General features: G+C 32.0%; 1 protein-coding gene across 1 annotated transcript; it reads right to left on the reverse strand.

The window, feature by feature from the left end:
* Positions 1–6,449: 6,449 nt before the first annotated feature.
* LOC126878758 (uncharacterized) lies at positions 6,450–9,879 on the reverse strand. Its single transcript, XM_050641636.1, has 2 exons — positions 7,333–9,879; positions 6,450–6,576 (listed from the first exon to the last, which is right to left on the reverse strand). Exons 1-2 carry the CDS (start codon positions 9,553–9,555, stop codon positions 6,502–6,504), a joined length of 2,298 nt encoding a protein of 765 aa, XP_050497593.1. The 5' UTR covers positions 9,556–9,879; the 3' UTR covers positions 6,450–6,501.
* Positions 9,880–12,614: the final 2,735 nt, after the last annotated feature.

The raw sequence follows: 12,614 nt of genomic DNA on the forward strand, positions 1-12,614 counted from the left end.
TCCTTACGGAGAAAACATAACAAATGACAATGGGACCAGACTCATCACAATATGCGAACAGAACCAGCTCCGTATTACAAATGGATTCTATCAACATCGAGAAGTACATAAATACACCTGGGGACAGAGAACAAGGAATCTAAAATCTATAATAGATTACTTGATTGTACGCCAAAGATCAAATCTTAAAATCTACGACGTAAGAGCTTATAGAGGTGCAGTTTGTGGAAGCGATCACCATTTCTTAAAAGCAAAAATAATGTTTTCAAGAAGATGCCAGAAGGAACAACCAGTAGTTCGCTCAGAGATGGCAGATGACGTAAGATATAATCTTATAAGCCTAGAACAAGATAGTGTAAAAATATTGTATCAAAACAGACTAAACGAGAAACTTAAAAACATAACTTTCAATAACATCGAGGACCACTACAATTACATTAAAGAAAGTATTCACTCTGCAGCAAAAGAAGCCCTTGGATATTACGAAAAGAAAAACAAAAATACTCCATACTGGTGGGATGAAGAAATAGACACAGCGATAAAACAAAAGAAACAAAAGTATGAACAATATTTAAGTGCAAAAACAGATACCAATTGGTCTAATTACAAAAACCAACAAGCTAAGGTGAGACAAATGATAAGACAGAAAAAAAATGAATCCTGGGATCAAAACTGTCAAAAAATAAATACGTACATAGGAGGAACCAGAAGTACACAAAGCTGGAAACTTATTAAATCTCTTAGGACCAACGACAAGAAAAAAGATTTAATCTCACCAATTTCGTTAGAAGCATGGGACATGTACTTCAGTAAACTGTTACAAGAAGATCGAGTAGAATTCAAAATAAAAGATAATAACCAAAACATACGCGTTGAAGCATCTCCTATAAGAATCACGAAAAAGGAAGTAAAGGATATTTGTACTTCACTCAAAAACAAAAAAGCACCCGGACCTGGCAATATACCCTCAGAACTAATAAAAAATGGAACTGAAAAACTATATGAGCACCTGACAATACTCTTCCAAAACTGCATAAACAAAGTAGAGGTTCCAGCCGAATTTAAAACCTCTACCATTTCAACTTTACATAAAAAAGGAAACAAACAAAATTGCGATAATTACCGTGGAATAGCAGTTACTAGTACCATTAGTAAAATCTATGGGAAAATGATCAAAAATAGAATAGAAAGAGAATACACTGATATGGAGGCAGAAGAACAGGCAGGTTTTAGAGCTGGTAGATCGACCATAGACCACCTTTTTTGTATCACTCAACTTATAGAAAAAAAGGTTGCCGTAAATCAAGAAGTCCACTTTTTGTTTGTTGATCTAAAAAAGGCCTACGATAGCATCCCCCAAAATAAGTTATGGAACACTCTAAGACAAACGAACATCAACTCAAATCTCATAACAGCAGTGGAAAAACTATATGATAACGCCAACGCCAAAGTTAAAATAGGAACGAATGTTTCCAAAGGTTTCGTAGTAGACAAAGGACTGAAGCAGGGATGCTGCCTATCGCCGACACTTTTCAAAATATATCTGGAACAAGCATTGAAACTTTGGAAGCGGAAATGCAGCGGCATGTGTATACAATTAAATAATAACAACCTGTACACTCTATGTTTTGCTAATGATCAAATTGTGATTGCTAACGAATATGACGATCTGGAATACATGACTCGAAAATTAATCGAAGAATACAAAAAATGGGGATTAGAAGTTAACATAGATAAAACAATGTACATGAACATCGGTGGCAACGAGCAGAGTCTAATTTTAAATGACGGACAACACATTAAGTACAACAATAAATATTCTTATTTAGGAGTAGAAATCACGAACGACGGCAAATCAGATCAGGCTATAAAAAAACGAAACATTCAAGGTAGAAGGGCCATATCGCAACTAAATAGTATTATTTGGGATCGACATATATCCAAAAAAAATAAACATCGAATATACAACACTATTATAAAGAGCATAGTAATGTATGGAAGTGACGTGTGGCAATTAAAGACAACTACTGAAAGAACACTACAAGCCACGGAGATGGATTACTGGAGACGTGCCGCAGGAAAATCAAAACTCGAAAGAGTTAATAACCAACGTATACGAGAGATTATGGGAGTCACACATACGATTGTCGAAGATATAAAAGTACAACAATTAAAGTGGTATGGACATGTGCAGAGAATGCCAGAACACCGTCTGCCCAAACAGATTCTAGATTGGTCACCAAATGGAAAAAGAAAAAGAGGCCGACCCAGAAAGAGCTGGAGAGAAGGAATAGACAGAGAGATCCGAGAGAGAGGTTTAGACGAAGACCTTTGGGAAGATAGAGATGCATGGAGATTGGGCATCGGAAGACGTCGGAGGACGTTTTAAACCGATTATATATATATATATATATATATATATATATATATATATATATATATATATATATATATATATATATATATATATATATAGTTTGAATATGATTCTTGAACCTTAATATATTTTTTAATTTGGGTTTCTTGGGCTTAGGTTCACAAAGAAAAAGAGATGGCTATGATGTTATGTCATATCATTTAATCGACGTTTCGACAGGAATATCCTTGCCTTTTTCAAGATCATTACGTGACTAAAAAACATTTCGTCAAAGATACAATACCAAAATTTAAGAAAACATTTTGACTTACCCTGCATGTAAAGTTGGCAGTGAACAATAACAATAATAGACGTCACAAAATAAAAACAATGTTAAAAACATAGGGACAGACCCACTAGTAGATACATTTAAAATTTAGGTACTGTGTCGAATTATTGTGATGTTATATCGATGTTTCAAATATCAATCAATTAAATACCTAGTTGCTTCCGCATCATAGGCGTGCTGAAATTTCTTTTGTATTATATTTTAAATTAGATTATAATATAATTTGTTCAGATGTTTGATGTCCCTTTTGTCATTAATAGCATGGTTGTTCTTTTTTATTTCTATAGACTCTAGGAGCTCCCTCTTTTTCTTGTTGTGTTCAGTTTTTAAGATTTTGGTGTTGTCAAAATCGAATTTATGTTTTTTCTCGTTTTCATGTTTTGTGAGGGCCGTTGAGTTTTTTTTATCATATTTGTGAGAACGTATTCTTGAGTTGAGTAGCTGGCTGGTTTGTCCAATGTATACCCCATCGCAATCTGAGCAAGGGATTTCATATACTACATGCGATTTTTTTGATTGAGGAGTTTTTGTTTTTAGTTGTGTGAAATTCCTTTTCAATAGATTGTACCCTTTATGAGCAACTGTGATGTTGTGTTTAGATAGGAGATTTGCAAGCTGTTCTGATAACCCTTTTATATACGGAAGAGACATATAATTCTTCTTTACCTTGTTAGTTTTATTGTTATTCTGGTTGTTGTAGAAAGTATGTAGTCGCGACTTAAAAGTGTTTTCAATGAGATGATGGGGGTAAGAATTAAGCGTCAATGCTGTTTTTGCCTTTTTTATGGCCTGAGGTCTGTTTGTGGGGTCGGACAATCTGATGGCTCTATCAGCTAGGCCAATAACTACTGATTTCTTTTGGGACAGAGGGTGATGTGAGTTGAAATTCAGATATCTCGATGACCAGGTTTTTTTAGTGTACCATGAAGTGGTTATGATACTATTTTCTCTATGTAAAGTCAGGTCCAGAAAGTTGATTTGACAATTTTTTTCTATTTCTAATGTAAATTTGAGTTTTGGGTGGAAGTTATTAAATTCGTTTAACAAAACTTCGTTCTTCCGTATATAAAAGGGTTATCAGAACAGCTTGCAAATCTCCTATCTAAACACAACATCACAGTTGCTCATAAAGGGTACAATCTATTGAAAAGGAATTTCACACAACTAAAAACAAAAACTCCTCAATCAAAAAAATCGCATGTAGTATATGAAATCCCTTGCTCAGATTGCGATGGGGTATACATTGGACAAACCAGCCAGCTACTCAACTCAAGAATACGTTCTCACAAATATGATAAAAAAAACTCAACGGCCCTCACAAAACATGAAAACGAGAAAAAACATAAATTCGATTTTGACAACACCAAAATCTTAAAAACTGAACACAACAAGAAAAAGAGGGAGCTCCTAGAGTCTATAGAAATAAAAAAGAACAACCATGCTATTAATGACAAAAGGGACATCAAACATCTGAACAAATTATATTATAATCTAATTTAAAATATAATGCAAAAGAAATTTCAGCACGCCTATGATGCGGAAGCAACTAGGTATTTAATTGATTGATATTTGAAACATCGATATAACATCACAATAATTCGACACAGTACCTAAATTTTAAATGTATCTACTAGTGGGTCTGTCCCTATGTTTTTAACATTGTTTTATTTTGTGACGTCTATTATTGTTATTGTTCACTGCCAACTTTACATGCAGGGTAAGTCAAAATGTTTTCTTAAATTTTGGTATTGTATCTTTGACGAAATGTTTTTTTAGTCACGTAATGATCTTGAAAAAGGCAAGGATATTCCTGTCGAAACGTCGATTAAATGATATGACATAACATCATAGCCATCTCTTTTTCTTTGTGAACCTAAGCCCAAGAAACCCAAATTAAAATATATATATATATATATATATATATATATATATATATATATATATATATATATATAAGATTATGGTATTCTTGACTGTATATTCAAATATCAAGCAGTGATTCTTGAGGATGCAGTCTATTTTGGCCCACAAGACAAAGAAAACTCTTTGACTTACTGTCAAGCTTTCGAATTTATTTTAATTCTTTTTCAAGACATCTGTTGACAAAAATATACAAATATAAAAATTATGTAGGTACTTACAATTTTCTTAATTACTTACTAGTCATGAGATTACATTGAAAAAATTTGAAACTTTACCAAAAGGACAATTATGCACATAGGTATGAAAAATTATTTTTAAAAACTTCAGTTATGTTGTCATGTTTGAAATATGTCATGAAATATGTAAAGTGTATACACTTTATATAGGAGGAAAGTAAAACTAGTAACAACATATTTTTTATTTTTTATTAGATTTTATTAGATTGATCTATGAAAAAAAAAACATCACAAACATTTGGATCTTTACCTTATATTCCATTCTTAACACCAAAACTTCTAAAATTATTTAAAGGATTAGAAAACATACAAATTGCTACTAGAAATGTTAAAACTATAGCAAATTTATACACTAAAACTAAGGATCCTCTAACGACCAAAGAAAGTTCAAAAGTTGTTTATAAAATTCCTTGCTCAGACTGTGATAAAGTTTATATAGGAGAAACTTCTCGTACATTGCACAGTAGAATAATATCTCACAGAAGTGATATTAACACAAATAAATCACAAGCTTGTGCATTAGCCGACCACTCGATTAATTTAAATCATACATTTAATTTTTCACAAGCGTCAATCCTACAGAGGGTAAAAAATGAACAGAAAAGGTTATTTATAGAAATGACACATATACAGAAAAATAAAAAATGTATAAATAGAAAATCAGATATAGACAAATTAAGTAACATTTATTGTTACATATTAGCATATCAACAAAAAAATTAGTACATCATAATCTGATTTTCTATCATATAATCCAACATTAAAATTTATATACATGCTTTAAAAAATGACTGGACTAATTGGGTTTGATGTTATTAATTTTTTTTTCATAGATCAATCTAATAAAATCTAATAAAAAATAAAAAATATGTTGTTACTAGTTTTACTTTCCTCCTATATAAAGTGTATACACTTTACATATTTCATGACATATTTCAAACATGACAACATAACTGAAGTTTTTAAAAATAATTTTTCATACCTATATGCATAATTGTCCTTTTGGTAAAGTTTCAAATTTTTTCAATATAATCTCATGACTAGTAAGTAATTAAGAAAATTGTAAGTACCTACATAATTTTTATATTTGTATATTTTTGTCAACAGATGTCTTGAAAAAGAATTAAAATAAATTCGAAAGCTTGACAGTAAGTCAAAGAGTTTTCTTTGTCTTGTGGGCCAAAATAGACTGCATCCTCAAGAATCACTGCTTGATATATATATATATATATATATATATATATATATATATATATATATATATATATATATATATATATATATATATATATATATTAGGGTGGTCCTTATTTATAAGGAAAAAAATTTTTTTTCGAATTTTTTAGAAATTATTTGCCAGAATGTACCTTTATATAAGACATGAAAATATAACAAATTTCAGCTCAATCGGTTAATATTAACACGTGCCGCATCGACGCTAAAGTTGTGAGATTCAATGTAAGGCAGTTATTACCTATAAGAACGACAATGTACGCGTACGCTCGACTGTAAACATAAAATTACGCATTTTTTTTAAACTTTAGTATAAAAACATACTAATTAAAATGAAAACGTAAAATAAAGATATAGTTTATCCTAATACTATATTTTTTATTTATTGAAATGATACATCCACTTCAGATACATATTTTGGATTTAAGTAAGCCTCCTTTTGTGGCGACTGGGAACTCTCTCCGGTACTCCTGAACAACCTGAATAGAAAAAAATAATATTGAATGTGTTTTCTGAACCTAGCCTATATAATGTGTTCAAGAAAAAAACAACAAAAAATTAAATTTATCTACTCTACGTCATATTATGTATCAGTTTTTAGTTTGTGAAAACTGTCATTATAGATAGCAGTTCGTGAAGGATTTAAAGTGTGCGTGAAGTACCTGTGTATTTTAAATGGGACTAACTGCTAAGAAAAAAATAACAAAAAATTAAATTTATCTACTCTACGTCATATTATGTATCAGTTTTTAGTTTGTGAAAACTGTCATTATAGATAGCAGTTCGTGAAGGATTTAAAGTGTGCGTGAAGTACCTGTGTATTTTAAATGGGACTAACTTTTTCACACACTTTCAATGGGTTTTTCACACACTTTCATATAATCAAATATCCTTAACTTTCGCGTTGTCATGGTGATGACATAATGAGCAATAAATTACAACAAAAATTTTGACAGTTTTGTGGTTTGAAAGAAATTAGAATTTTTAAATGTCAAAGTTCTAAAAATTGTAAATAGAATTGAAATGAATTCCAGTGACGAAGAGTTACAGTTTTTTGATTTATTTATCGTAGAGTAGATAAAATATTGTATGAAACTGTGCGTGAAGTACTTTTTGCGAACTTACGCGATGTAGAGCACTCGCTATCGCTCGTACTCTAAGTATCGCGTGCGTTCGCAAAAAGCATACTTCACGAACTGTTTCATAAATAACTATTGTTTATACATACTACATACCTGTATCAAAAATTGTTTTTGATGTTCATTTTTCGTCATTTTTTCATTGTAATCCTCAATCAACTTGACTCCTCTTTCTGCAATATCATTTGTACATTTTAAGGTTGAAATGATATTTTTTCCTGTGCGATAATCCTCTCTGTTTTCCCAATTCAGCGGATCGTCCTGAAGAAATTCAACACAAATACCGAATCGTTTAAATAACTGAAGTGAATTGGCGGACAATAATTCAGTTGGTAGATCTTTTTGAACAAAATTTTGGACATCTCGGATTTGCAACGATAGTTTTTTCTCAATGACTTCTGTCTCTTCATTTTCTTCTTCTTTTTCATTCACAGTCTCTATGTTTTTACTTGCACATTCCATAATTTTTTGAGCCATTCTAATTTTTTCAACTCTCTCAATTCTATCGTCAAATATTGCCATGGCAGCACACTCTTCACTTAGATACCATAAATGGTTTAAAAATTTTGTTATTGCAATGGTTGCAATGTTTTCATTAATATTTTTAAATATAACCAATTTTCTCAAAAAATATATATCATTTAGGGGAGCTCCTGTAGTATTCGTTGCTGAAAACCAGGCCTCTACATAACAGTATACAACGAAAACGCAAATTTCTGCATTCAGTTTGGAATTATCCTTTCTCATTTTCATTTGATCGCGAAATAAAAAAAGTTTTAAACAATAAATCGCTTTAGCCATCCATCTCGCTAAATGATATGCACCGGGGGCCCTAAAACTCACATTTGTTTTATCTCCCAAAAAAATGAGCGTCAATTGCAAAAACTCTTTGTAGTCATCACGTGGTTGCTCTTCTGCAAGTTTCTGTTTCACAAAATAAATAATTTCGGGCGCTACATCTTTCAGTGCATTATAAACGGCTTCATCGCTGGTATAATCTAAAAATTTCATTTTATCAATATTCTTCCAGTTTTCTTTAAGTGCTTTGAATTGAGCAATTTCAGGGCCGGATGTTACAATTGCTTTTGTCCTCGTGAATACACCAGCCAAAACGACCTCAAATATATGGTGTCGGCATGGAAGCCACAAAATATCTCGCCCTAACCTTTGTTGAAGCAGAACTGCAGCTCCTTTTATACGTCCAGTGTTTGATGCTGTAGTATCAAAACAAAAGGCTTGAATTTTTTCGGTTAAATTCCATTCATCAGTGATATGGAACACAGCAGAGCAAACTTCCGATCCTGCTGATGATGCAATTCCAGGTACTCCTAATAATTGTTCAAAATCTAAACCAACCGCGATCACAGGAAGCCGATCAATTTTCTCATTTTTTGTGATATCAGGCAATAATTTGGAATCCCAATGCACTTCAATAAAATTTGCATCATTTCCTACCGATTTTATTGATGAATATTTTATTTTCCGCAAAATCTCTCTATTTCTTTTGATAGACGATCTATTGAGAACAAACTCGGTGATATCTATATTAAGAGCTTCTAGGACGGCAGAAATAATATGCATTGCATCCCTGTCACTCACTTTACATTTGTCCAAGGCAGCGGCCAGGCGAGGTGTCATTAACGTCTTTCGTCCTCTCTTGTTTGAAGATGGACCCTGTTGAGATTCCGATATGAAATATATGTCATCTTCACTGTTGTCTTGATTTATCACTTTTTTCTGTGAATCTTCGTGTTCTTTATCTTCCATTTCAAAATGTCCAATCGAACAACTAGAATTTTCCAACAAATCTTCTTTTCTTTTCAACTCTGCAGCTGTGCGTTCTTCTTTCCGCTTTTCCTTACGTAATAATTTGATATCTACTCCCAACATACAACCTACTCTACCTTTCTCCCTTTGCTTAATTAAAAATTCTCTATCTTCGGCGATTTTAATCTCATTTAACGCATTTAAGGTGGCAATATCGAAAAGGTTGTCTAAAGCTTCTTTAAAATCATTTTCTTTTTCTCTCTGCCGTTCAGTATCTCTATTTTTAGATTTTTCTAAATTTCTGACATTATCGTACAAAGATTTTAATTTCAAAATACAGTTTGAACGGTTTTGAACTGGGATTCTTGCTTTTTTCCAAAAAACGACCACTTCATCAATAACTAAAGCACTGCTGTCATTAAGATTTAAATTTACCACTCTCATGTTATAAAAAAGTACACTCAAAACATCTCGTTTACATGGTAATTTACTACCGCAGATTTGATTTTTCATCACTCCAACTAGATAAATATTGTTCCGCAAAGTGGACATTTCAGCACTTTTATCAATTACTTATATAGCACGTCTTTTCTTATGCACTTCAAGTACGAAACTAAAACGAATGTAGCATTGAACAAATAATATGTAAAAACAAAATTGACTTGTCGAGACTTGTAGTCGCGCTTGTAGCGAATTCGAACGCACTTGGCGCCGACTCGTCGTAGCATGTTAGACAGTCAGATGCATGAAACTTCAAGGCCAATGCGGCACGTGTTAATATTATCGGATTGAGCTGAAATTTTGTATTTTTAATGTTTTGGTGTAACTGAACAAAATTACAAATAATTTTGAAAAAATATGAACTTTCGAAAATAAGGACCACCCTAATATATATATATATATATAAAAGTGATCAAGTTAAACTGAAATAGATTAATTAAAGCGTTAATAAAATTTACTTACTTACTTACTTATTCCTAAGCCTTTCTACCTTTAGGTTTAAGGCTGGTGGAGTTAAGTTTGGCATTGCATTGCTTTCCGATCTTGGGTTTCTTGCACTTTCCAATGTCAATATGTTCCTCTCGACTTCTTTTTTGATTTCCTCTACCCACATAACTCTTGGTTTTCCTCTTTTGTTTTTTCCCTGCACTCTCGTTTCGAACACTCGTTTTGTTAGTCTCCCGTTCGATATTCTACACACGTGCCCGAACCGTCTAAGTTATGCCTCTACTATTTTTTCATTGATTCGTTCTAATTTTAGGTTTTGTCTGATTGTTTCGTTTCGTATTTTGTTTTCCCGTCAATGTCTATATCTCGCTGCTATACGTGATTGTTGGTCTAACTACTGCTCTAACGACTGCCGTTTTTACTTTCTCCGGTATCTCTTTTTTCCCCAAAAATGTTGATTTCATATTGTTAAATAAGCTTCCTTTTCGTCCCATTCCCTCGTTTATTTCCATGTCTTGTTTACCATTTAATTCAATTATTACTCCTAGGTATTTAAACTATTCCACTTGCTCTAGTTGTTTCCCATCTAATTCTATTGCGTGTGTCTACCTCGTATTTGAAATTATCATTATTTTTTTATTATGTATTAATTTTCATATTTATATTTGATAGTTCTTCTTCTAGGATTTCAAGATTGTTCTGTAAGTCTTCTATGTTTTCTGCTATCAATACCATGTCGTCTGCAAATAGTAGCTCCGATAGTTGAATCAGTTTCATTTTTTCATTTGCCGGTATCCTAATGTTAGTTTTCTCATTCTTCTCTTGGCTTTTTTTATTGCTTCGTCCAGTACCACTGAGAATAGAAGTGTACTCAACACCCATCCCTGCTTGACGCCTTGACTTGTAGTAAATTCTCTGGATTCCTCGTTATTGGTTCTTACTGCATTTGTGTTATTTTTGTACATATCCTTTATTACTTCTATTATGTGTCTCTAAATTCCCCTTTCTTTTAGTGTCGATGAAGCATATAATATATCTCTCTATTCTCATTGATTACCTTCTCACTTACTTGTCTTATTGTGAATATTAGGTCTTGCATGCTTCTGTCCTTCCTGAATCCACACTGTGTTTCTTCCATAGTTTTTGTAATTACAGTTAAATTTTTTAGATTTGTTTTACATATTTGGATATCAGGTTTAGAAATGCGGCGTTCTTATGGTAACTTTAGTTATGGTAATATTGTTTAATAATACTTTAATATTGATTAATATTCCAGACGTGTCAAGCTAGTTGTTTTATTTTTTATTCGTTTTCAGTTATTTTAATAATGGCAGATTAAGCAGATTAAGATTACCCCAGCTCAATATAGGGCAGTAAATGAGGGTACTTGCCTCCGAATTCCATCCTACTACATCGATTTACTTGATGTTTTTACAGTAAGTAGGGAATAGCTAAAGAAACAAAGTCTACCGTATGCTGATGTGCGCTTTTGTCTTGGGGGTGGTTCCCACCCCGTCTCGGGGGTGAAAAATGATTTGGTGAAAGTAGGCACGGAAAAGGCTAGAGAACCTAATTTTAAGCAAAAACTGATCTATGATTATTTTTTGAAAACTCAATACTTTTTGAGTTATTCGTGGTTGAAAATTGGCCATTTTCATTGAAAAATGGCACCTTTTCGGACGGATTTTTGCGAATACCTTAAAAACTATGCATCTAACAAAAAAACTGTACGAAATATTTTTGTAGGTTATAATAAAATAAAGAGATTCGTTCCTTCATAAATCTTCTAGTTAAAATACAAAGAGGGATATGGTAGGTAAGAACAGTTTGTTTTTTTGCTGCATGGTTAAATCGGTGTATTCAACTTGAAATAACAGAGACACTGTCGATTTAAGGTGCATAATGATACTAATAACTTTTATAGTGCCTGAAAAGACCTTTAAGATGAGCAATACTAGTTGTCGATTGTATGCAAACTAAGCGAGATATTCTGCAAAAAAGTTAATGACTAATGTATTTTAAGAAGAAATGAGAAGTATATTTAGCCCCTCATCCATCAGAATTTAAATACATCGTTTTCCTTCTACAATACTTTTTTTATAGTGTTATTTCTATGTTAAAAAATTTGGGCTGGATTAAAATGAATGGTTTTTTAAAGAAATAAGATCAAGTTATAGAGCGCATGCTCTATTTTTCGTTATAGAGTGCTCTAGCGTTATAAAGCGTTATAGAGCGCTCTAATTTTCTCAAAAATCTTCCTTTTCCTCCATGTAACTCGAAAAAGATAAGAGATACGAAAAAAAGATACCAAAAAAAATTTAGGGCTTTTTGAGATAAAAACTTCCTTTTTATTTTTCATTACTGTATCTCTTATCATTTTCAAGTTACATGGAGAAAAAGGAAGATTTTTAAGAAAATTTAAAAATGCGCTCTATAATTTGATTTTTTTTTTCAAGAACCATTTATTTTAAACCGGTCCAACTTTTGAACATAGAAATAACACTATAATAAAAGGTACTGTAGAAGGAAAACCATGCATTTACATTTTGGTGGATGGGGGTTAAAATTACTTCTCATTTTTTCTTAAAATACATTAGTTATCAATTTTGTTTGTAGCATATCTTGCTTAGTTTTAATGTATTGGACCTTTAATATAGCTCATT

Source organism: Diabrotica virgifera, chromosome 1 (assembly GCF_917563875.1).
Source record: "Diabrotica virgifera virgifera chromosome 1, PGI_DIABVI_V3a".
In the NCBI taxonomy this organism is placed as follows: Eukaryota; Metazoa; Arthropoda; class Insecta; order Coleoptera; family Chrysomelidae; genus Diabrotica; species Diabrotica virgifera.

Bases quoted from the DNA above. Each gene is read 5' to 3' on its own strand.
- LOC126878758 (XM_050641636.1), bottom strand. From the start codon at position 9,555: ATGTCCACTTTGCGGAACAATATTTATCTAGTTGGAGTGATGAAAAAT. The intron at 6,577-7,332 runs GTATGTAGTATG...TTTTCTATTCAG, and splicing joins AAAAACAATTTTTGATACAG to GTTGTTCAGGAGTACCGGAG.